This window comes from Pteropus alecto, unplaced genomic scaffold, assembly GCF_000325575.1.
Source record: "Pteropus alecto unplaced genomic scaffold, ASM32557v1 scaffold134, whole genome shotgun sequence".
In the NCBI taxonomy this organism is placed as follows: Eukaryota; Metazoa; Chordata; class Mammalia; order Chiroptera; family Pteropodidae; genus Pteropus; species Pteropus alecto.
The window spans coordinates 12,048,689-12,074,687 of NW_006436283.1; the positions used below are offsets into that span (position 1 = coordinate 12,048,689).

General features: G+C 46.5%; 1 protein-coding gene and 1 pseudogene across 2 annotated transcripts in view; both read left to right on the forward strand.

Moving 5' to 3' along the window:
- Positions 1-25,999, forward strand: part of PECAM1 (platelet and endothelial cell adhesion molecule 1) — a 51,390-nt gene that overhangs the window by 19,339 nt on the left and 6,052 nt on the right. Inside the window, exons 7-14 of one of the 2 annotated variants that reach the window (XM_006912303.3) lie at positions 1,181-1,456; positions 4,683-4,970; positions 5,593-5,700; positions 6,861-6,888; positions 7,579-7,655; positions 9,381-9,434; positions 11,044-11,106; positions 25,914-25,936. In XM_006912303.3, the coding sequence (XP_006912365.1) occupies positions 1,181-1,456; positions 4,683-4,970; positions 5,593-5,700; positions 6,861-6,888; positions 7,579-7,655; positions 9,381-9,434; positions 11,044-11,106; positions 25,914-25,936 (917 nt within the window). The remainder of the gene's footprint in view (positions 1-1,180; positions 1,457-4,682; positions 4,971-5,592; positions 5,701-6,860; positions 6,889-7,578; positions 7,656-9,380; positions 9,435-11,043; positions 11,107-25,913; positions 25,937-25,999) is intronic. The other variant, XM_006912304.3, reaches the window with a different exon arrangement.
- On the forward strand, positions 3,574-3,692 carry LOC112480186 (annotated as a pseudogene).

The window sequence follows — 25,999 nt, forward strand, 5'->3', positions numbered from 1 at the left end:
AGTGAAATCGAGATACTGAACAGAAGCGAGTGGGTGTATCTACTAGAGTACATGAGAGATGCCATACGAAGAAAATGTGGCTGGCCGAAATCAAGTTTATAGCCTTATTGTGGCTGCATTCTGATGATGTGGGCTCTGAATTGGCAAGATGTGGGATACTAGAGCAGGCATGCACCCCAACTTTCATGTAGGAGACACTGCTTAGTCAATGCTAAGCTTTAAGGTGGAAACTCCAGTTTTTAGTCCATATCCTGGCTGACCAGTAGGGCTAGGACTTCTGATGAGCAGAATATAGGTATTGGGACCACCTGGAGCCTTGCTTCTCAGACTCGAATGTGCATGTGAAACCTGGTTGGAATGCAGGTGGAGATGAGGCCAGATTTGGCATCTCTAACTAGGCACCTTGGGGATGCTGGTCTGCTGGGCCCTGAACCACACTCTGAGTACAGGGGTTCTAGATGAATGTGGAATTCTGGTCAAGCTGTCACTGTCACTGTTATTATTTAGTTATAGTCCTCAGTTTAACCTGTGACTGTGGTTTATCCAGGCAAGAGTTTAGTCTCAACTGAACCAGAATTATAGCCTATTGTCAACTCTCTAGTCATCTAACTCAAAAGGAAGGAATGCAAGGGATGAATGTGGGTCATTACATTTTAATTCTTTTTGTTGTTCATGGGAGGAGGTGATTTCATTACATAAGCTTTATAAATAAACTAACTTCTAAATAATGACCTAGTGGAATTCTCATTTCTGAGGCATTTCCTATCAGGAGAGGCTGAGACACTGATAATTTGTTTTAAAATACATTCTGTTTGGGTACCAGTTATTATTTTTATGCTTCTCCTGTGTTTCTCAATATAAAAAACACATATGGATGTGTATATATGTGCATGTGAGATCTATGAACATATAAATACATATTTAGGGGGAAGTAATGTTTTCCTTGAATTTGTGTCACCCTTTTTCTCTTACCCTCCCCTCCTCACTCACTCTCTCACACACACACAGAGACACACACACACACACAACCTATCAATCTTAAAGGAGTCCTGTAAAAATGGACAAAGCAGGCAGGCATTTAAAATTATAGTAATGACAGAGAAAGTAAAGCCCAGAGTTGGGAGAGAGAACACCTGGGGCCGGATGTTTTGCTTCTGATTGTTTCTCTCTCTTATTCTAGAAAAGCTCTCCAAGCCCAAGATTTTTTATGACACCAAGTCCGAGGTGATAAAAGGACACACCGTGAAAGTCAGTTGCCAAACCACAAATGGAACCCCGCCTATTTCATATCACCTTTTAAAAGCAAATAACATTTTGGATAGTCGTAACATGGACTCACATGAGCCTGCAGTATTCAGAGATAACCCAACAGAAGACGCAGAATATCAGTGCATCGTGGATAATTGCCATTCCCACACTGAAATGATCACTGAACTTCTGCCTCTCAAGGTGGTAGGTAAGTTGCTGTGCTATGACAAGAAATCATGTGAATTTGGGGCTTTAGTTCCAATTTTCAAAAGTTTGTGATTGCCCGGGAATTGTGTGGACAGTGGTCGTGGATAGTACTTGTGCAAAGTCCATCAACATGACACGTGGCAAAGCAGAACCAAGGCCCAGGTAAATGAGGCTGGAAAATATCTGGGGGCTATAGTTGTGGCCAGGAGCATCCCTTTTCAGAAACTTTCAAGTGAACTGCTAAAATAGGAGTGAAGCATCCCAACTTAAGGAAGCTCTAAAGTTGCACTTTGGGGCTCTCTGAGCACTTGCTCCTTTCTAGAGGAATTGACAGTCATCTCTAGTCATCTCTGAGAATTGTAGACCAGAGACCTCTGGTCTACAATTGACCCTGGGCGAGGCAAACTCTGTCATGTGTGGAACCCACAGCGATCATTGCTGCAGGCTGTAGTCTCATGGGACTTGCTAAAGTTTGCCCGGGACTCTAATACTCAGAAGAAATATGCCATTGTCCTAGAGTGGATGTTTTTCCTTGAGCCTCTATCTATGCCTTTCAGAAGGCTTAGAAGTGCCATGACTTGCATCTCTGAAATTTTCTGCATCTTGTTGTAAAAAATTATAAGGCTTCCTCCTCTTCCTCTTCTTTCTTCTTGTTTAATAACTTCTTATCTACATATGGCATGGGGACATCTTGAGTTGGAAAGAGATTCCTGCTACTATTAATATATAGTCTAAGAGTAGCGATGCTTTTCAAATTAACATCAACATATATTAAGCACCTAATGCTATAGGGCATGTTGGAAAAAAAAAAGACATATTCTTTGTTTTCAGTGATATAACAAGAAACACAGGAACCCCTGATTAAATAGTGGGAAAATATGTGACCATAGTTAAATAAGAGTACAAACAAACATAAAAAAATATTAGTAGGCAACATGTTATTGTCACATGAAATATCCTCATGATGATGGCGATTGGTATTTAGAGCATGCTATCACCTAGCTTGAGTGGGAAGAGCTGGATCAGGAGCCGGGGCTTGGTAATGGCGAGCAGAAATGGCTAGAGCTGGCCTACCAGCCTGGTCAAATACATGAGCAAAGTCTCCATGGAGTAGTTCAAAAGACTATGGGTAAATCAGATGGCTGGATAAAAAGGTTGAGAATGGAGAATCATTGGATATAAACTCAAAAAGCGACTGACCCAACTATTAAGGGCATTAAATGCCATAGGAGCTGGGAATTTGCCCTCCGTGCAGTGAAGAGCCAGAAGAGGGAAGGAGGACATGATGAGAATGGGGTCTTGGGAAGATTTACCTGGTGTCTTTATCAGTCAGAAGGATAGGCGACTTCAGACCTCATACTGCCTTAAGAAGCTAAGCTAATATAAAAGCCCGTGGGAAACTGTTGGTTTAGATTGGGTCCACATTAGTGGCTAACATATCCTGAGCCCTGACGATGTGTCCACTTTTGTGTGAAGTATTTTCGTAAATTATTCCCATTAATATTTACATTAGTTGTTTTGTGATGAGGCAACTGAGACTTGAGACAAACAGCTGATGGGCAGTGGGGCTGGGAATCGAAGCAAGGAACTCTGGCTCCTGACCCCAGCTTGCCACTACCCCTTTGTGGTTCACAAGGAGAGAGGCTGTCAGGTCAGGCTGTCCTTGTGGTTGACCTCCACCACCCCTCCCATCCTGTCCCAGGCAGGGTGCTCCCTTTCATTGACCCAGCAGCTCCATGGTCTGGCCACCTGCTGCACTTATGAGGGTGATTCATAACTCAGATGCCAGTGTGCCGACAAGTCCATTCTCACGGTAATAGAAAGATCTACATGGAAAGACAATTTAGTATCAAAATTTGAGAACTGAATGTGGAACCAGGGAAAGGGAAGATGGGAGAAAGATAAGTTCTGCTTTGATCTGCTGGGAATGAGAGGCTGGCAGGGCTTTCAGGTGGAAAAGCCCAGGTAAAAATCAAGACTTGGGATTCAGGGAAGTAGTCTGGACTAGAGGTATGTATTTAGGCATTAAATGCTATGTGCTTATGTGTTAAATATGCAAAGAGAAGCTGTGATACAGGTGAAATCACCAAGGAGAATGGAGATGGAAAACTGAGGACTGTCTACAGCCATGGCACCCTGAACAAGCCCGATCCCGTCTGATCTCGGAAGCTAAGCAGGGTCAGGCCTGGTTAGTACTTGGATGGGAGACCACCTAGGAAGACCAGGTGCGGTAGGTGTAAAAAATAAAAAATAAAGGATTGTAAGCTGACAAGTTCCTTGCAATCTGTGAGGTCAACCAAGGGTCGCCTCGCCTAAAAAAAGAAAAAGAAAAAAAAACAAAAAGCAAAAAAAACTGAGGACTGGATTTTGCAGAAAATCCATATTTAAGAGGCAGTAGGATGGAAAGTAGTGAATAATAAGGGAGTGACAGGTGAGGAGATAGGAGAATCTGGGTCGCGAGGCATCACAGAAGCCCAGAGGAAGCTGAGTTCTAAAGGAAGTGCTGGGTGACAGTTGAGAGCTGTAGGAAGGCCGAGGCTGGGGAGATGGGAAGAATATCTACCACCAGATTTAATCTGCTGGGGGCTCAGGGATGAGTTAGGGAATCAGGTGACCTTTGGAATTTCTTCAAAACCAGAGATAGAGTACAGTTTCAGAAGCAGAGCAATGGAAGTCAGATGTCAGGGGTAACAAGAAAGTGGGAAATAAGAATGTGAAAGCAATAGGTTTAAACCACTCAAAAAGGAAAAGAGAAAAACGAGAAAGTCATGAGTTAAGATTATTTGTTCATAAGATCTGGAAGTGCCATGCATCTCTGTAAGCAAAGAGAGAGAAACCATACACACACACTCACACACACTCACACACACACGTGCACTCACAGACTCACTCAGAATAGACGTCCAAAGAACACCTAAGTTCACAGTATAGTCAGGCTGAGTGGTCAGTACTACTTGGGGTGGTAAGTGAAGCAGATGCTAAGGATGCTAAGTCCCTAGCATCCTGTGTTTAATCAACATGTGAGGACAGGAGGCATCCGTTATTGCCTTGTTGGGCTTAATCGGGAGGAACTGAAGAATATGGGATAAGAGGAGTGACTTCAATAAAGGACGAAATCCAAATCTGAGTCATAGCACAAGAGGAGGCTGGCCATGAGCAATGGCTGTATCATGTTCCTTCTCTTCCTCCCTTCTTTTCTCAGTGCTAATCCTTTTCCTGTTTTTCAGCCCCGGTAGAGGAGATCAAGCTCTCTATCCTGTTGAATGAGATGGTGGAGTCTGGGGAAGACATCGTGCTTCTATGCTCTGTGAAGAAAGCATCTTTCCCAATCACCTATAAGTTTTACAGAGAAAAGGAGGTCAAGCCCTTCCACCAAATCATCTTGAATGAAACCAATGCCATTTGGCTCAATCCACAGGCTAGCAAGAAGCATGAGGGACAGTATTACTGCACGGCCTCCAACAGAGCCAACCCTACCAAAAATGTCCCCCAAAGCAACATATTGACAGTCAGAGGTGAGTTGGGGTCTCAATAGGGAGATGTAGTGTGTGGCTATCAAGGGTGAGGCCAGAAAGCTCACCACTTATAAGAGGAAGTGGGTGGGAGTTTAGGGTTTCTTACTGAGGGTTAAGAGGCCAATGTCCTTTAGGCTTTTTGGTTGCAGGTGACAAAACCCACTCAAATTAAATATGAAAGAGGAATTGGTTATTATAAAGAATTTAAATTATTTCACACGGTTGTAATTCCAAGTTCTTGGTGGAGAGAAACCAATTAGCCCATCTTGGGTCAAATGCCCACCCATGGCCCACCTGTGGCCGTGGGAACTGGGTCATGCAGAACAGACATGGTTAGAGGAGCCCTCATGTGTGGTGGAGGGTAGTTTCCTAGAGAAGAAGGAGAACCAAACGAACCCAAAAAAAAGTCTGTTTCAGTCCTACAGTCCTTTAAGACCATAACTGATTCTGTAGCAAGAACTACCATTTCCGCAGCAGCCGTGATCATAGGGTCCCTCAGAGGTGGATGCTCAGTGTAGTGTGCGGTTACAAGAACCAAAACTCAGTCTTATTTGTTGCTTAAAGCTGTTTCTTACTGGCAGAGAAAAAAAAATATATCTATTTTAATTTCTCTTCTTTCCAGTCTTTCTTGCCCCATGGAAGAAAGGACTTATTGCATTGGTTGTCATCGGAGTGATAATTGCTATCTTGGTCCTTGGGGCCAGATGCTATTTTCTGAAGAAAGCCAAGGGTGAGCACGTTCTTTCATTCTATTCTGACACATGGCCCTCATCAGAAAACTAGCCATGGACATGAGGGGCTTCAGCTTCATTGGGGTACGGGACTCTTCTCTGCCCCAATGGGAGCTGAAATGTAACTGATGATAGTTGATTTTCTCCTTGGCGTGTCAGCTTGATAACGAAAGATCTTGGCTTTAGTGGGTGTGGAGCTTTTATTGCCTCTGAATTTAGCTAGGCAAAAATGTGACTGCTTACCTAGTGGGCAACCCAGAAAAGATGAATTTGGGGAGAAGTTCCATCTACGTATGGCCAGAAGAAGCCATTTTTGTGCATTTGGCCACACTTAGTCCTGCAGTTGGTAGAGTGGGGTGTGAGTGTTATGGAGACACCACGCCCCTCACACCAAATGTCCCCAGTTAATCTCCCTGTTGTACCATGATTTCTGTCTTGTGCTTGAGGTTAGCCATACATGGAAGGGAAGCCAGAACCACCCACTGGCGCTCAGGAATCAGTCAGTTAGCCTGGACTGGTGGAAAAGGGCACAGCACCAGTAAATTCTGCAAAGATTTTTGTTGGATAAGGTGGCTTCTGTTGGAGTCCCTGGTGCTGCTGCCCAAGATGGGCAGATGAGGTAAGGAGGGGCCCTGGGATTTTTCTAGAACAGAAAAGCTGCAGCCCCTCTGAGAAGACAGGCTCCAGAACAAACCCCTTCCTAAGGGGATTGGGTCATGGCAGAACAGACATGGTTAGAGGACAGGCTTGGTCTCAGGCCAGCTTGAAATCCAAAGCACAGGGAATGATTCAGCCTTTACTTTTGGAATGGTCTTGAATCAAAGAGATACTTGTCCTTTCATCTGGCTAATCTGGTCTCTGTACCGTTGTCTTCATCTCTATCACATTCCACTAAAGAACACAGCTCCTGGCTACAACAACAAAATGTCATACTTCTGGACGAAATGATGTGAAATCTCTCAGACCAAGAAAAGACCTACTTTGGTTTTTTTCTTTTTCTTACATATATTTTTTAAAGCAGAAATACATTTGGCTTTCTATACTCTTTTTATGGGTAATCCATCTTTCAAGAAAGTCAGATATGGTTGAAATGAGTGTTCCTATCTGCTGTGGACGTGGGTACGATTTGCTGACTTTGGTTTTTCTTTCTCTTTTAAAGCCAAGCAGATGCCAGTGGAGATGTCCAGGTCAGTGTGTGTCCCTGGAGGAGAGGCAGTTGCACTGTAGGCGTGGGTAGACTTGTCTGTGGAGAAACGCTGGTCATTAGGAAGTTTTCAGTGGTTCTTGGGAAATTCAGAATAAAAAGGTTGTGAGGGGTGTGTGTGTGTGTGTGTGTGTGTGTGTGTGTGTGTGTGTTTGTCTCAGTGGAAGATTGCCAAGTGTCCTTTCACGGGAAGAAATGGCTTTATTCTGAGGTCATGTCCTTCCTACGCTATTACTTGTAAAACCCCCTTTACCTTATGAAATAATAATGGTAGTACATGGAATTTTAAAAATTTACTTACTTGGCAAAACAGATTTGGCCTAAAAATATGGTTGTACTATTTTCACTGTTCTTTAAATCCAAAATCTCAAATTATGCCAACAATAGCTTTGTAGCACAGAATGAGGAGTTCAGGGGGTTGGGATTCACCTGAGAAAGGACTCCTGTTGTTTGTGTGCCCTTTGACCCTGACACCTATTTAAATAGCAAAACGTTTAATAATCTTAGAACTGGAAAAAAAAATGTTAGCTTTCCAAATTAGAGAGAGAAGTTTTCCTCACTTCAGAAATCTCTTCATGGTTTTCTCGTGATCTTTCCTTGATTATTTTGTTGGTTTGAAGTTAAAGCCGAAAAAGAGTTACATGGGTTTTTCCTTTTCAAATTTCATTTTAAGGCCGGCAGTACCACTTCTGACCTCCAGCAATGAGAAGGTGTTGTCAGATGCCAGTACTGAAGCCAACAGACCTTACGGTACAGCCATGGTTTTCTGCAGTTACTAAGAGGTTCTCCCAACTTGCTGCCCACTCCATTACCCCTTCTTAGAAGCAGAATCTGTAGGTGGTGGGGTTAAAGTTGGTAGGGAAGCCCTGCCTTCAGGCATGAGCGCGTAGTCTAATCAGTCACTGGATGTGAACTGGTAAGCAAAACAAAAGCTTAAGAAGGAAAGCAGAGCATTTTAGTCTAATTTCGCTACCTCCTAAATATCCCAGAGAATGAAAGGTGGACAGACAATAATTATAAAGCTGCGGCTACCCCTCCTGAGTTGCCTAGGTGTAATCTTTTTCCATTTGTAAGAGAGAGCTATCAAATTACGGCATTGGAAAACATCTCAGATGGAATTATTTATTACAAGCACAAGACAGTTTAATTTCAAACTTGCCACAACAGGAAACCAATTTAAATACTTCTCTGTTAATAAAGGCATTTTTTTCCAAAAAAAAAAAAAAAAAAGGAACAATATAGGAATATCTGGTTATGAGTCTTATTGCAAGCTTAAGAGTCAGCTCAGTAGGGCCGTTAGCCAATCCCAGGATTTTTTAACCCTATCAGGCCTAGGAGAAGAACATTGCTCAAGAGGGGCCTATAATTACATCACATAAATAGTTTTGTTCTAGGCCAGATTTGGAGCAGTTTTCTTTCTTTATCAGCAGTTTGGGAATAGAAAGCCCATGTTCCTTTCTAATTCTATAACTGTATTCTGCAATACAAGAAAATTTTAGGATATGCCTTTTACAGGGCATACTTGAGAGATATGTTTTGAGAACTGAGAAATTCTTATAGTACTGAATCATAAACCTTTAAAAAGTGAAATAAAACATTTTTAGTAACAAAAGTAATATATCTTAAAGAGAAAAAACCAAATACGCCATTTAAGAAAATACATTCTGAAAAATTTGGTGAATATTTAGCAAAAAGTAATCCAGTGCTATAAAGAAAATACCTTTTTGTGGTATAAGGTGGGTTTTGTTGGCTATTTGTGTTATTTATACAGAAATACAGAGATGCTTTAAATTAAATGCTAATATAGACATACTAAAATAGGATTTCCCCTCAATTTCCAAAATGTAAGAAATAGTCCAATTCTTATATTTTCTCTGTGGATTATATCAGTTTATAAATATATTTTAGTAATCACAATAGTATTTAGTTCAGATACATATTGAAAGCCATTTGTTCTTTAGGAATAGTATTTATAACATTTATAAGAATTCTTTTTAGTAAAGAACAACTTGATAAAAAAGATTTAAAAATTTTCGCCCACTGAGGGCAGGCTGGAAGCACTGCAGTGTCTTTAAACCATGTTCTCATGGTTCCATTTCTCCAGTTGGAGAAGGTTAGTTTACTGGTGTCCTTCACGTTTGTGGTTACAAGGCCATCCCTTCTACAATTAAGTTTAATTTCCAATGAACTTGCTCAAAATGAACAATCTGGGATCCTGAACAATTCATAAGTAGAAGTGTCCCTCTTGTGGGATGGTGGATGTCCCACTGGTGTTTGAAAGAGACCACACAGTGGGTTGGATGGGGCCACAGAGGGACCAGGAGGGGATCCAGAACCCAGATACATTGTTGGTTGCAGCTATACAGAAGAAATGAAGCTTGACTTCCTTTATTAGTGGCACTGGATTTTTAAAAAGTTACATGGAAAACTAGAATTTCCACTATTGCTCATTCCTAATTGCTATTTTTCAACTAGGTTACAATGAAGACATTGGAAACCATGCGATGAAACCAATGAATGAAAATAAAGGTAATTACCTAATTTAATTTTTTAATTAGAAAACTTTACATTTAAAAAGACCTCTAGGAAAAGAACTAAAACTGTTAAGACCCATGGATATTTCCCTACCTCCCTTAATAACCCTTTCCCAGATGATAAGTAAAAGGGAGAAGGCTGGTTGCTTTTTCCAAAGATGCTATCTGGTATCCTAATGGGAAAGTAACCTGAATTCCAGTAGGAAAGAACTGGGTTTTATCCAAAAAGGAACTTCCTAAATCAGAATGGACGCTGAGTAAGGCAGGACGATCTCCTTTCTCTTGGATGGTAGAGGAGGAGGTGTTTTTTGTTTGTTTGTTCGTTTTTTAATTTAAAATAGCATCACCGCAAATCGTCAGCCTATACACCTTAAACTTATATATTTTATATGTCAAATAAATATGTACAATATTTATATGTACAATATTTTATATTGTATTTCAGTAAAGTTGAGAAAAAATGTTAAGGGTCTGGGGTGGGGGAAAGCACACAGGGTACTTCAAAAGTAATGAAAATGTTTTGTTTTTTTCTTAAAAAGCGCAATGGATATACACATATTTATTAAATTATTTCTATTTTATACATAACATACAAATATTACAAATAAATACTAAGTACTTAATGAACATGAAGAATACACTTTAAAATAAAATAGCATGGCTGCTAATTTTTAAAGACAATTAACAATAGATTGCTTGCTTCTGCCTAAAGCTCAGAAGGGTTAGGCTTAATCATTTTTCAAAATTCCCTTCCCCTCGGGGCTGCTGTCATGGGAACTAATGCTGTAAAGAACTAACTGCATGGATTCTGTAAACACCTTGACTGCAGATTCACTGTTTTAGATGCTGGTGAGAAACCCTGATTCTTTGGGGCTTCAAAAATAAAACAATAATGTTATATTGGGTTGAAGAGAAACTAATTTGCTAGATTTCACCTCAGCTTTCTGACCACTTTCATTAACATGCTTTTCTGTGTGTATGCATCACAGTCTCAGAGCATTTTAAGGCTGGGGACCCTCTTCTCCGTTTCCTGAGATAATTTCCATCTTGGAGATCACTTTCTATTCCTGTGGCCATGGAGGCTTCCAGAGCAGCATTCCCCAACCTTTTCGGCACCGGGGACGGGTGCTCTTATGAGAATCTAATGTTTGATGATGTGAGGTGGAGCTGAGGTCGTGATGCTAGTGCTGGGGAGCGGCTGCAAATACAGATGAAGCTTCGCTCGCCCACCGCTCACCTGCTGCTGTGCAGCCCAGTTCCCAATAGGCCACAGACCGGTATCAGTCCATGGCCCAGGGGTTGGAGATCCCTGCTATGGCTGGTACTGGCTGTTTTCTGTATCTTCTGAGCATTTACAAATCTTCCCACTGCAGAAACAAGAGGGACCCAGACAGGAAGGTCCTTCCACACTGCAGGGAACACAGGGCCATCACTGTCTTCCCCAGATAGGAGCTTCTCACCCACTTAAAATGGAGTTTGCCTGTGCTGGCTTCCCCCTCAAAATACGGAATACTTTAATCATTTGAGTAGAAGTCTCTAATGTGATCTGAAGCCCCCCAAGGAGAGTCTGTCTAACCACATGGTGCTCTGGTTCCTTTGAGCAGAGCCTCTGACCTTGGACGTGGAGTACACAGAAGTGGAAGTGACCTCTTTGGAGCCTCACGAAGGTAAATACCATCACTCAAGCAATTCCCCACATTTTGCCCTCTCTTTGGGTGTAGACACACAAGGTGGAGTGGGCTGCGACCCAGGAGTCTAGTTACCCGCAACTGCCCAGAAGGGGAGTCAGGAGACAGACCTGCTGGACATGTCTCAGGCAGGAGCAATGACCCCCCATCCAGGCTTTAAGGTATAAAATTTCATTAACTATTACTTGCCTGTTAATAATGGATATGTTTTATTGAGCAATTACTAAGTGCCAAGAAATGTGTTTATTGAGAAGCTTTTTGAGGTCAGCCTCACTCCTGGGTGTTCGGGCTTTCTTCCAGAGGCATGCTCCTTGCCCAAACCCAGCATCTTCCTTAAAAAGATGCTTGCACACTGAGCTTGTGTAAATGAGATACGTGTTTAAAGGTATTGAGGGCTTTGTTATGTAAAGGGACACAGAATCCCTTCCCATGTAAACAGTGGAATTAGCTTTAGCTTCAGGTTTTGTTTTTATGCGTGGTTCTCTCCAGACCTGCCTGGAGCTCCCTAGCTCAAGTTCAGTGCTAGGGAGCCTGGCTCAGAGGGGCTGGTCCACAGCAAACCCTGGAACATTAGTCTCAGCTGCCAGGAAGCTCCTGGGGCTACTGCCTTGCATCCCCCTTCCTATGGAGGCTAAGGCCAGGCTGTGCCCACTCAGCCAGGCAGGCCTGGGGCTGTTTTCCAGACCAACCCTACCTAGCATTAGCCAGAGCCACATGGAGGTAATGTCCTCTTCACCGCTTGCTCCACAATCTGGGAGGAGTTTTGGGTTCCTGCCTTCTTCCCTTGATTGAGTTCAGGTACCATGTCAACATGTATGGGCTAAGAACCTTCCAGGTAGCGCCATCCCATCCAGCCCCTTGGCTGTGAGCTGCACAACTGGGCCACCATTCCCATAGTCGGCAATCAGAATGGCCCCTAGCATTGGTGTGACCCAATCTGCAAAACTGCACGGGGCATCCCTCTTCTAAGTCCGGACTGGAACTGGGAGGCATGTGGGCCATGGCAGGCCTGAAGCTCGCTTCCTCTGTATCTCACTGTAAAGTAATCCTCTTATTGAGTTAACAAATTAAGGGCCTGTGATGAACCAGCAGCAAAAGTGAATATGTGTTTCCTCCCAGGGAAGAATAGCCCATTTGGGAGCCAGGAAAACAAGGAACCAAAGAATCAATCGTATCTGGTTATATTAACTGCTCAGAAGGGAGAGAAGGGGGTACAGTGAGAAGGCCCAAAAGGTGACACTTCTTTTGGGTAGTCCCAGAAGGCCTGCTTGAGGGATGCCATTTAAGCTGCAGCCTGAAGGGTACAAAGAAGGTGGCCCCACCAAGAGGAAGAAGGACTGAGGAAATGAGGAGTGTGAGGTGCCCCAGAGTTTGTCTCATTTAAGGATCTGAAAGGAAAATCAGGTGTCTGCAGAGACAGCGAGAGGGAGAGGGGGAGGAGGCGACGAAACTGGGGAGGACCGGCTGGGGCCCCGGCTTGCAGGGCCCTCAGAGTTCTCTTTGCATTCCAGTCTCTGCGTTTGGAAGGCTGTGAGCACAGAATTAGCAGGTTCCAACTTGCGGCTTTGGGAGGATCCTTGTGGCTGTCGTGGAAGACGATTGAAGGGGCCAAGAGTATTAGCAGACAGGAGGGGATGAGGATAGAGCCAAAGTGCCTGCAGTGGATGGATTCCAGATATATTCTGAGGACGGATCACTGCACTGGATGAAAAACTTCATGGCCAGAATGGGGGAGACAAAATTACTCCCTGTTTCTGCATGGACAGTTGCGATGTCTGAGACTGGGAGGAACAGGCTCGTGGTGACGACTGGTTCAGCTGGGTGAAATTTGTGATGCCCAAGAGGAGACAGCACAGGGGTCTGGTGCTCAGGCCCATTTCCGGGTGGGCTGGGCAGATGGAACTGTAGGGGGCTCCCCGCCAGCCTTCCCAGGTCCAGCCTGAGCCCCTCCATCACTGCGCATCCTGGGCTCTGTCTTGTGGGAAGCAGCTTACTTCCTCTTAAGAGGACTTAAATTTAGAGGAAAGGAGAACCATAACAAAAGGGCAGGGCCGCTGAAAGATGTTCAATGTGTGTGAGAATACACCCTGACACCCACCCCCCATTACTGCTGTCTTCTTGCCACTCCGCACCCACTAAGCCCTTAAGCCGCACCCACTAAGCCCTTAAGCCAGCCGTCATTGCCCTGGGCTCAGACCTTGAGGTTCTGATACTCATCCCAGAGGCCAGACCCTGCCCTTGCTGCTTGCTCTGCTGCAGGTAGGGCCAGGGCAGAGGTGGAATTACGAGGGCTGTGCCTGACGCCCAGAGGCTTAGGATTTAAGGATGCCGAAGGAGGAAGCAGGAAGCAGGGTTTTGTCCTTGGAAGGGGTTCCTTTGGGAATGTTTCCCCGTCAGTAGCGTCTGGTTTAATTTTTTGCGTTTGAAGGTGGGGAGCGGCAGGATGTTGAAAGAAGAAAAACTAGAACAGAGGGAGGCAGGGTGCTTTCCTTGCCGAGGCTGTGCAGCTGCAGGGCCGCAACCACCCAAGTGGGCACATTTTCCCAATTTGCACAAATGTACTGTGTGGCCTGTGGGGCCCTGAACAGAGCAAGGATGAGGGTCACTTGGGTTTGTAGAAGATTCATGTTGAGTTTTCTGGACCCAGCCTCTTTGGCAACTGAGGATAGTGGGGGAGGGCAGGCCTGGCCTATGATGCTGTCCCTTTGCTTTCTCTTGAGTGGGAAGTTACCAGGAAAGGGCTTAGTGGATGAAAGGCCAGTGATGAGTAAACTTGAGTAAACTTGAGCTGGTCTTGGCCAACCCAGTTATCTCTTCTCAAGGCCTTTCTCATACACAGTTGGGGTGGAGGAGGGGATAAGGACCATGTCCATTTCTAACCCTGGCTGGCAGCTGACCAAGTGGTCCCTTGGGGATGGAGGAGGGGCAGGAAGGAACCCCAGTTTGCTGCATGTTTGCTTTGAGGATAATTGCTGGGAAAACCCCATGATGTTGAAGCCATCTCCTTCTCTGTTAACAGAAAAACAAGCCAATATAAAGCCCCATCCGGAAATATCTCTGACAGCAGAGACAAATAGCCTGTTGGCTGGTTTAGTCGTTAGCAGGCAGCTGCTGCTGGGGGGCAGCTAGAGGAGGGGATAGTGATGAGCTGGCAACACCCCACCCATTGCTGAGCTGGGCAGGACCGAGAAGGCAACAGGAGAAACCACTGGGGCAGCTGCAACTTTGCAGCTCAACCAAGAAGTGTCAGCCCCCCTGCTGCCCAGGCTGATATGCAGTTATGAGCTAAAAGGGAGTCGAGTGCAGCTCTTCAGGTCCAGAGGGTGTTAGAGTGTCCCCAAGGTGACCAGAGAGCCCCACCGGCCACCCCTGATGTGCCTGGTGCAGTAGAGTTCACACGAGTGTGTAGGCCCTCACGCTTGGCCTCCCAGCCCCCATGCTGCATTCCTTCCTTCATCCCCGCCCCCCAGCTCCACGTGGGGCGGGGTCAGAGGCTGAGCTGGCATGGGCCCAGCTGCACCTGGTATGCAGTGTCCCACAGCACTGTTTTCACACCCATCTGCCCCACAACCTGGAGCTCCCGAAAGCTGGGACCAGGTTTCCTCTTCTGCGGCTCCCGGCACTCAGTAGGTGTTAGGATTGTGCTGAATGAGTGACTCGCCAGGCCTGACGCTGGGAAGAGTCCCTCGGGATGTGGTAGAACATCCCGCAGATATGGGGGTCCCTGGAGCATCCCTCTCCACTCCCAGATCTGTCTCGTGGTGGTGTGGGCATCTCTGCTGTGCTCTTAGACAAAGGCAGGTGTCCATCCCCTCAGGAGCGGCTGGTATCCCAGCCAGTCTCCTGAGTTCCAATTCCTGTTCCGTGCCCCAGGGGAGTCGCTAGGATGCCTTTTGTGAGGTCCTGCCCACTCCAAGTGCCCCAAGTTCATCTGTAGGGAGTTGAGCCAACCCTTAGGTTTTCTCCTGGCATTCGGGTCCTGACACAAGAGCCACCACCTTTCAGTGTGTAATGAATGACTGGGATTTTAATCGTAAAGGCAAAAACCTCAAGGATTGGGCTGATTATGCCAAGACCTTCCCGAAGGTCATAGGTCTCAGGCAGAGATGCCTACAGGGACATTGACTAGCTAGTTCCTCAACTGTCACATCAAACCTTTACAGGTACCTCCAAGCAGCTGTGCAGAATCTGGGACAGGGAGGTGCACAAGACCTCAGACGCTGCCTGAAGGAGCTCCGGGTCCACCAGGGGAAATAGTCATGGGGACAAATAATGTCAGCGTGTCATGAACAAGTGTCCCCAGAGTGCTGTGAGAACAGAGGGGGACTACATAACTGCCCAGGGCATAGGGAAGGCGTGAGTGCATGAGGGGTATACAGGTGTGTGAGGGTGTTTGCACCCAAGTGCAGGACCAAAGCTTGGAGGACAGAGAAGAATGGGGCAAAGAGAAAGGGCTGTGCGGGGAGTGGAGGAGTTTGTGCTGAGTCAGGAACGAGAGGGGCAATTGTCCCTGGAGCAGAGTAAGTGGAGGGCATCTCAGTGCAGTTAGAGTCCATGGTGTGCCCCCGCCATCTGCCACTGAGGAAAGAAACATCTACGTGGCACATCTAATTGTGGCAGCAGGAAGTGGCTTACCCTGTCTGGGGCTCTGTTCCCCAAACTGTAGAGGGAGAATACTGGCCACATGGCATCGGGTAACTTTCTACAATGAGGCTTCCTGGTCCTTCGTGCAGGTGAGAGAAGTCAGGGGAGTGGCCAGGTTCTATCATGGTTCTGGAGAGTTTGTGGGTATGTGTACATGAGTGTGCACACGGGAGTGTGTCTGTATGTGCATACTGTGTGTACATCTTATGCGTGTATAGACAATGCATGTGGATGCGCTGTGTTGTGCATGCACAACCTGTGTGTATGCGTAAACTGATGACCTTATGGGAGCTCTTTGTCCCCCAAGCCTTTGCATCTCCTCTGGATGGAATCCACACCCTGGGTGGCTCTTCTTGTCTGTTTAGAAAGGTCGTGGACCAAAGGATCTCAATCCATCTTCATATTAGAATCCCCTGGGAGGCTCTTAAAGAAAATCAAAGCCAGGGCCCGCCCCAGACCAGTTCAATCAGAATCTGCAGTGAGGCCCAGTTGTTGGCATGTGACATCAACTAGCCCAGTTGTTTAAATTTGTAAGTGGTTCTCAGTCCCAGAGGATCGTTAGTCACAGATGATGCTCAGGCTGTAACCAAGACCACAGGTGGTTGGGAGGCCACAGCCCAATCTCTCGGGAGGGTCTGACAGAGCAGCTAGACACAGGGATGCAGTGCAGTGGCAGGGAAAGGGGGATGGGGCCACCAAGCTGGAGGCTGCAGGCCTGCGTAGGGGGCCTCTCCACCTGCAGCCCTTCAGGTCCAGGGTTCCCATGGTGACTTGTTGACCTCATACTTCCTGTCTGAGTGACACTGGGTAGACCAGGATCTTCTAAAGCCAGGAAATGGCCTGGGCTATGTGTTAGCCCAGGTGCTCCTGGAGATGGAACCCGTGGGGCGGGACAGTGAGATGCCGCCTGGCCTGGGGAGCCTCAGATATTTCCCTGCTTCAGCAGCGGGCTGCCCAGCTGCCCAGAGGCAGCTATTGATCTGTGCCTGGTCCCTTTCCAGGTCTGGGAATGAAGGGCACGGAGACAGTGTACAGTGAAATCCGGAAAGCTAACCCTGGTGAGTGAGGGGCCCCTGACTCCTCCAGCCGGCTGGGTGTTGCCCCCAGAATCATTCATGGGGCCTTGGGGCAGGGAAAGGGGGAGCAAAGGAGGCCAAAAAGGGGTGCCTCCTCTTACACAGAGTTGACTCTCACCATCCTTAAAAAGTAGCCACAGGTTAACATGTACTATTTAGTCAACGTAACGCTTATTGAGTGCCTGCTGCGTGCCGGGCAAACAGGCACCCAACTCTTAGGCAAGTTGAACTGGAGTGTGTCCTGGTACCACTGTGTGCTCGCAAGACTCCTGACAGAGTTCTGGGTGCTCTCCTGTGACCCCAAAAGAAGCAAGGCAGCCCTACCTATTTTCCAGTGCTAGCCAGTGAGCCCCACATGCTCCCCACTTGGACCCTGGTGCACTAGGAACCCCGAAGGTCTTAGACTAAGTCAGTGTTTTGCTCTGAAGATGGTCACTAGCTTTAGCCTTTCAGAGAGCACACCGACTTTGGGGGAGCGGGTACTGATCTGCTCCCCTTTCCTTGGACTCCTGCCTAGACCCCACTTCAATCCCCATCTCACGGCTTCCTCACACGGCGCTCTCCCCAGACTGAGTGCTCTGCCAAAGCGGACATGGAACTGGGGGTGCTCCCAGTGATCTCATTTTCTGTATCATCATTGGATTCCATTCTGGCAAAATGAAATTCACAAAGATTACTTTTCAATTCTTAAAACAAGTTGCAACCCAAAAGGCATAAACATGCGGGGGCAAATAGTCATTACATGGATATCTTGCTTTGTACAACAGACCTCTCTTGAAGTGGATTCTTTGAAAGGGCATCATTAAAAAGGGCTGGGAAACCGTGGGGAAAGCACAGCTAATCCAAATGTGGTCCACAGGCCAGCAGCCCTGGTCTCAGGCCCAGGCCAACCCACAGAATCAGAATCTCCAGAATCTGAACTCAAACATGTTCCCAGATGTTTCTGACACTGACAACGTTTGAGAAGACAGGTAATTGTCTTACCCAGAGAGCCTGCTTTTTATGTAATCACTGCTTAAGTAATGTTTTGTGGTTTTTTAAAATGGTATTTTCATGGGTAGAGCAGAACAGAAACTCAGCCCCTTGTGAAACAACACTGAATATTTTTTGAAAATAATTTCCTGGGCAATATTTGGCTTAAATATCTTATTTTACATTTTCGGTATAATTAGAGCTAGCAAAATGCAAACTTAGAAATAAATAGGCTTCCTTTGTTTTTTTCCCCTGTTCCTCCAGTGTAACAGAAAGCTAAAGGTCAAGTAGGGTTCAAGTTTGGTACTGTTTGCTAATAGTGCAGAAATTCCCCTTTTGCTCCCCTGGTAGCCCCAGAGATCATTAACTTTCAAGTTACTTTGGTTATGCAAAAGCTCCCATTTATTGAGAGCTTACCGACTGTGTGTGCTAAGAGGTCTGTTATGTGATCTCCTTCAGTCCTCACAATAAATCTCATTTTACAGGTGAGGATATGAGGCATAGAAAGAGGTTAAACACTTGCCCAAGATCACACAGCAAGCAAGTCTCCTGAGACCTGGCCCACCAGGTTTCCAGGAAGGGAAGCTAGTGGAGGCGGAGGTGGCAGGGATAAGGCCTCGGGGCCTGTGGTCACTTAAGGCTGCCACCAGAGGCCCTTTCCAGCTGACGAAGGCCATGCCCAATGTGGATTCCAAAGGATCCCCCATTGAGACCCCTGCTGACAGAAGACAGATTAACAGGAGAAAAACAGTGATGAATGATTCAACGAAGTGGTTAGAATTTGTGGCTTATTTAGCATGTTAATCAAGAACAGTAAATTTGCAGGGAAGTGACAATACAAGGAAAAGGAGTTCCAGGGTGGCCAGCTGTGAGAAGGTAACTATATGTAACTATACGGGGGAGTAAGGTGTGTTAGTGCAGGTCTGTCTGGGCACCGACTTTTCTGTGGTCTTCATGGCCATTCAACTTCCCCGGGGGCGGGATTTATGGTGGTCCTCATGTTTCAGCAGTTTCTGCTTTCGGATAAGAGGTGCAGGAAGCCTTTCTGCATCCACTGTTTCTCATTTGCCTCCATTTCAAAATAATCCTTATGCTAAAGTGGCATATTTTAGGGTGGCATGTTCTGATTTCCTGTATCAGCTTTAGGGAAGCTGTTCAAGGGCTACTCCCAGGGTCCGCAGGCTGGTTCTCAATGTCTGAGTCTGTACTGACCGCTGCCTCTGGCCTTGGGCCAGAGTGAACCATAAAACCCAACCCTGCCAGGATCCAGGGTGGTGAAGGGCCCCGTTTGCTGGGCGACATCTAAGCCCCTGTCCTCGTGCTGCCACTTACCAGCTGTGTGACTTTGACCGAGATGCCTAACCGCTCTGAGACTCAGTTTCCTTCAGCTGTTAAACGGAGATGGCGTTAAGTGAGAAAAGGTGATGAGATGGGGTCAGGGGGTGTGGTGCTGGTAACCCCAAGCACACAGTCAGTGCGTTATCCCTACCAGATAGTTAGCATTCTATTTTAGCTGAAAAAACACGAGAGGAACTGGAGCCTTAGAGAGTTCAGGGCCTCGCCCAGGGCAAGACTAGAGCCATCTCCCCACACCCAAGCCAGGACACCCCCGCTGGGCCATCTGGGCCATCGGGTCAGTTGGGGCTTGGGTCCTTGTGTAATCTGGTCTCTAACATGGCAGCTGGCTCCTGCCCAGGGGTTGAGGGGAGAGCTAGTCCTGGGTCTTGTAGCCAAAACCACAGGTGTTGCTGCTGCAAGAGCCAGCGCCGCCTCCCCCACTCCCCCCGCCCCCACAGGACGCTCCCTTATCCGTTCCTGAGCATTCCCGGGCTCAGCTGCTGCCCAGCCAGTGCAGGCTGCAGGCCTTGGGTGATCTCTTTTTCCTTTTCATAGGGCTGATGGAGGCTCGATTATTACTCCTGCCCAGGGGTTGAATAAACCAGTCCCAAGGCCCGTGGTGGAGAGCAGAGCTTGGAATGCAGAGACCCTGCCTGCGGAGTGATGCTCTTTACCAGGCTTCACGTTTCCTCTCCCTGTTGCCAAGCCAACTGACTGCGTGCTCCTGCGCGTTCCAGCTTTCTTTCTTTGGCTTGCACATGATCACCAACTTAATTAGAGGATTCAACTCAGTCTACTTTAGAAGTTGAAAGTAATAGCCTGGTGTGGTGGGTGACCAGGGGGGACTCAGGGAACCTCTCAGGACCTTTGTCCCTTTCTCTATGAAATGAGGGGCGAGGGCTCGAATGCAGGTCGAAGGTTCTTCAGGTTTGTAGAGACGGGGATGGCGTGGCACCACCTCCTGAATTTCCATTCAGTGGGTCTGGAGCGGGGCTGGGAATTTGCATTTCTAGTAGATGCCCACGTGCTGCCACCACTGGTCTGGGGACTGGACTTCTAGAACCATCCTCTAGTCTGGAGACTGGATACTCTGAGTTCCCTCCTGATTGCAACACTCTAAGTTCTGCTCTGCTTCTTGTTTGAAGGGATAGGGTCTCTCTTACTCCCCAGCAATCCCAGAGGCTCAGGGTTGGCCAGCAGAGATAACCCAGAAAATGTGTGTGTGTGTGTTAAGGGCAGGGGACGACCACAGTAAAATAAAGGCCCTGGTGGGAAGATGGGTCAGTGCACAGCGAGTCTTATCTAACCTTCTTCATTTTTCATTCTTTCCCACCTTAATGTCTCAGTTCCCTAGCGTCTTCCAAAGGGCAGCACTTCAGGGCTGGCTATTTTGGGAAATGGCTCATAGGGCGTAGTTCTGGCTCTAATCCCCCTTTTCCCCTGAGTGATACAAAGGGAAACTGCACCTCTAGATAAGCAAAAGGGCATCAGGCAGGCCTGCCTCTGCTGGGCAGCCCCAGGGCGGGGGTGTGGGCAGGACCAGGCCCTGGAGAGAGTGATGGGGCTGCTGGCTGAGGAGTGTGGGGGGACCTTGTAGGCTGTAGGAGGCACCCGGTCTTTGCAATCTTGAGCTTTAATCTCTAAGATCAGCTTCTTTTTTTCCCGACTGTGGTAAAATATACCTAACACTTGCCATTTTAACCACTTTTGAGTGTACGTTTCAGGGGCATTAAATACATTCCCAATACTGTGCAGCCATCACCACCATCCATCTCGTCTTCCATCTTCCCAAACTGAAACGGTGTACCCATTAAACAGTAACTTCTCATTTGCCCCAGCCCCTGGCAACAATCATGCTACTCTGTGTCTCTGTGAATTTGACTAAGCTCGGCTTTTTTTTTATCTGTCAAAGAGGTGGTTTAAAGAATGATCTTAAGTTGCCTTCCAATATTAACATTCAGAGAATCTCAGTGTCCTGGCATTTGGAAGTGACCGCCATTTGTTTATGTCTTGAACATGTTAGTGAGGAGAGGAGAGTCAGTCACTTCCACAAGTTGTTCCCTGGGTCCCTTGGAGCCAATCCTTATCCTTTACCCACCCTTGACTCCAAGCCCCCTTAGGTATTTGCTTCTAAGCCTGAGTTTTCCCTTCGAATCTAAATTAAGTTGTGGTTTTCGGGAGCCAACTAACTGTTTCTGCTGCCTTCATCTGGGCGGGAATCCAGCCTGGATGGGTCTGTGTACTGCGATGGCAAACATCCTAAGTGGGAGATGGAGACCTGGGCTTTGGTCTCAGCTCGGCCCTTATCAGGTTATGTGACTTGGCCCCCACCCTTTACTTCTCCCTCGGTCATTAGTTTTCTCACGAATTTTCAACAAAATGCCCTGACCTATGTGGAATTGCTGCAGAGTGAACACCTCAGTGTTCCTCGGGAGGGTGTGTGTCCCTTGGGTGGATAAGGGCAGGTGGGTTCCTTAAAATGAGGTGGAGAGGGACATCTCTTCCTGCTGGGTAACTCCTGCTGGGTCCTGGCCACAGTCACGCAAGTCTGCTGTTCCACTCGCAGCCTACTGCTGTGTCGACATGTAGCTAAGCTAACGGCCTCTTGTCCCAGCAATGAACTCTTAGTCTAAGGCAAGGAAACCTCTTGTTCTTTGAGCTTTTCCCTTTCCAACTATTAGATGATTCTTGCTACGCGTTGGAGAAGGACGGAGAGGGGTTTTCAGAACTAGAAAACTTACGTCAGAAAGAATCCAAATGGAGAGTTCTGCATCTCTGCAACCTTCAGCTTTCTTCAGGAAACAGAGAAAATGCTAATAATTTCCTCATAATTTAGATCTGCAAGTTAAGGTTTTCTAAAGTTCTTGTTCTCTTTTCAATTATTTGCAAGTTCCAGTCAGCAATAGCAGCTCTAGTTATGGCTTATGATTTGGCTTACCGGAAATGGGAAAATTAGTCTATACAGACACATGGGCGGAGGCCAGGGATGTGGCTAAACATCCCTTATTAAGCAATAACGTAGGTGGTCCTGAGAGGTGAGTGTTTAAAAAAAATAGTCCAGGTTGTAGTTTGGTACCTTTCTTGCTCTCTTTTCTTTTTAATTTTTATTTTTCAATAAGAGTTGACATTCGGTATTATTTTAGATTAGTTTCAAGTATACTGCATACTGGTCAGATTTTTTTTTTTTTGGTAATTTACTCAATGTTCCCTGCATGACTCTAGTATTCACCTGGCACTATACATGGTTATTACAATATTATTGACTGTATTCCCTCCACTGTACTTTACATCCCCATGACTATTTGTAACTGCCAGTCTGTACTTCTTAATCCCTTCACCTTTTTCACCTAGATCCTCAACCCCCCTCCCATCTGGCAACCATCAGTTTGTCCTCTGTATCTACGAGTCTGTTTTCGTTTTGTTTGTTTGTTTATTTTGTTCTTTAGCTTCTACATATAAGTGAAATTGTATGGTATTTGTGTTTCTCTGTCTGACTTATTTCACTTTGTAGAATACCCTCTAGGTCCATTCATGTCATTACGAATGATAAGTTTTCATTTTTTAAGGCTGAGTAATATTCCATTGTATATATGTACCACTACTTCTTTATCCAGTCATCTATTGATAGGCACTTAGGTTGCTTCCATATCTTGGCTTTTGTGGTATTTTTCTCTCTTAACACATAACTAGATCCAATTTACTCCCATCCCCTGTAGCCTTGGACTTTATGCAGGATGATCTGTTACTCATCTGAGTTCTCCTGATTTCAATGGTGTCCTCCCAGGCCTAGTTCATACCTTTGGTGCTATGGGTTGCAGGGTGACCTGGAGTCACCTGCCCTTCCCCCACCCCCACGTATTCCTCTCTTCTCTCTGTCATCAACTGCTTCCTTCTCTGACTGGTGCCAGCTGATCCAAGGAGCGATTTCACTTTCTTTTCCTCCCCCTTGTTCTCTGAGTGCTATCTTAGTGACAAGAACCAAAAGAAAAATGATGGCTGGCTGGGAAGCCTCTCTGTAATCACATGGCTATCCATGGCTTTCTCAGCACCTCCCTCAGCCTGGCTGAGCCCCGTGTGAACTGCTCTTTCTGGCCAGGAAAGCTGACATCTTCAGTCTGATTCAGCACTTGACATTTTATCGTGTTCCAGCTTATTGTGAAAGTACCTGATAAAATGGCTTGCAGGCCATCCAAAACAAGACCTGTTCACATATATTTACACAGGACTTTAAAAACAGAAGGGTAAAGTGCTTTATTATAATTAGCAGCACAGTCAAGTTCTTCCCTGTGAAGGAACTCGGGTCTGGATGAGATCTCCGCAGCTTAGAGCAGCGGTTCTCAATGAGTAGACATTTGGCAATGTCTGGGGAGAGTTTTGGTTGTCATAACTAGGGATGTGGCTAAACATCTTATAATATACAGGACAGCTCCCCTCCCAAAACAAAGAATTATCCAAACTAGAATGTCGATAGTGCCAATGTTAAGAAACCAGCCTTAGGGGTTTCACCTCCTGTGAGACTTCCAGCAGGGGAGCTGGGTTTCCTCCTCAGATGCCCTGCGCCCACTTTGGGAGGTGTCCTGAGCATGTCCCGCCTGACCGTTCGAGGCCCTGAGAAAAGATGCCAAGTCCCGTTCCAGACACTCACCTGTGACTTTGGGGTCAGACAGGACCCACCTTCGCATCTGAGTGTCTGCTCGCTTGGCCTTCACCTTCTGCTTTCTCTTTGCCTAGAATTCAGACTTCCTGGTCTTTCTGAAGGGGGAGAAGTCTGGTAAACCAAGAGTAGCTGGTCATCGAGAGAAAAAGGACAGAGTGTCTCTGAGCTGTGTCCCCTCTGGGAGGGCCAGTCCCTACCATCCTGCCAGGCCCAAAGCAACCTACCCAGTCTTGGATTTGAGAGGGTTAAAAAGTTCTCTGTAGGAAATAAACCCACAAACCCTGCCCTCCAGGTTCTATTTTCGTGGTGGTTTCTTTACCAAAGAGAAAACTTCAAGTGATCATAAGCTTTGTGTTCCATCAGTTGTTATCAGCACACTCAGATTTTAGTATTTTGTGTTCAGATTGCTTTAGGAAACACAGCCTGAGGCTCTTTCTCTCTTGTGTCTCATCCCAGAGCTGTTGGGACTTTTGGGGAGCAGGAAGCACGGGGTCCTTCAGGTCTTCCCAGGTCAGATGTGGTGTGGGGGCAGGGTGCTGCCCAGGCCCTGCTCAATGTGTGGAAGTTTACACAATGGCTCGGACTTCATGGTTGGGCTGATTCATCCATTTGGCTGTTGACGCCTGCCTCTGGCCCAGCCAAGGACAGAAGGGGGCCCCTTAGGAACTTCTGGCCCTGTTCCCTCTAGAGAGGCCGCACAATGGAGCGGTGATAAGACAGGGTTCGAGGGGGAAGTGGACTCGTGGAAACAGGATATTTTTAAATTAGAGAGAGAGAAAGAAGGAGCGTAGCAGATGGGCCCCGAGACCGCCCAGGGCTCAGAAGGGACCGGGTTTGAGCTTGGGCGGCTGGACAGAAACCGGGGTGCGTTGGAGAGCCTCCGTCCAGTAAGACTAGGGACTGGGGAAGGGTTTATTGATGGCTCTCCTGCCATTACTCCACCACCTCCAAGAATGGCAACCACCTCCAATACCCACATCTTCTCTTGGGGCCTTCCCCAGGTGGCAAGAGGTCCCTGTGGCATCTCTGTCTTTGTGTCTATAGCCATAGTCCATAGGAATCAGCTCCAATGTGTGGACCACTGCCCATCCGGAAACTCTGCTATGATTTGGGGCCTGGTCCTGTCCATTGGGGCAAACCTTATCCTTCCCTTGCCTCCTGTAGTGAATGAAAAGCATCTCTAACTAACGTAGGCAAGGACCTAACACAACGCCTCCTGTCCTTGTTGGCCCTTCTCACCCTCATGCTCATCTTCCTGACGTGTGGCCAGGGCCACGTTCCCCATCGCCACCTGGCAGAGTGAGCCAGGCCTGGCACGCACTCCGTCAAGAAGGCAGCGTGGCCTCCAGACTGTCGAGATGAGGTTCCCCAGGGGGAGGGGACGTGGTGGCCCCGCCCTTCGTGCCAAGCACGTCAGCAGTGTTTATACTTTCTGCTCCACTGATCCCACTCCCGGGAATGGACAAACCAGTATGAAGTATGGAAATAGCTTTATCCCTAAAGAGGATACTGGCGGCATTATTTAAAATAGCAAAAACTTGGAAAGAACCTCAATTTTTAAAAGCAAGAAACTGGTTAAGTAAACGATTGCACATTTATTCAGTGATTATTATGCAGCTGCTAACAATGATGTTTAAGAAGGTACCAGAAAATGTTTATAAAATCATAGAAGATAAGCTGTAAAATGGCATATACTGTATAATTATAACTCCAAGAGAAAGCCTGCTTGTAGCAAAAAATGACGGGAAGACAGAAGTCTCAGCAGAGTTTGAAGAATGGAACAGAGATGCTTTTCATCTGCCACTTTCTACTTTTCTGTACTTTTCAGGTTTTTTTCCATAAAATAACAGGTGATACTAATTTTTAAAAACTGTTTAAAATGTCAAATGAGCTGCCGGAGACATTAAATGCTTGTCACAGGGAGCTGTCTGGGCAAAGGAGCCGTAAACCTGGACTCCCAGTGAGCTTGTGGGCCTGGGGTCTCCTCCTGCATCACCTCCCTCTTTCCCACTGTGGGCTCAGCCCCGGAGATGTGGAGTGGGGCAGCCTAACACGCTGTCCTTGCACTGCTCACCTCCCTGTTATCCTTTGTTTTACAGATTTCATGGGAAACAGATATTCTGTAAGTACACATTTTGTACATATTATTTTAAAAAGTCCATTGAACAGTGAAATAATTTCAGAT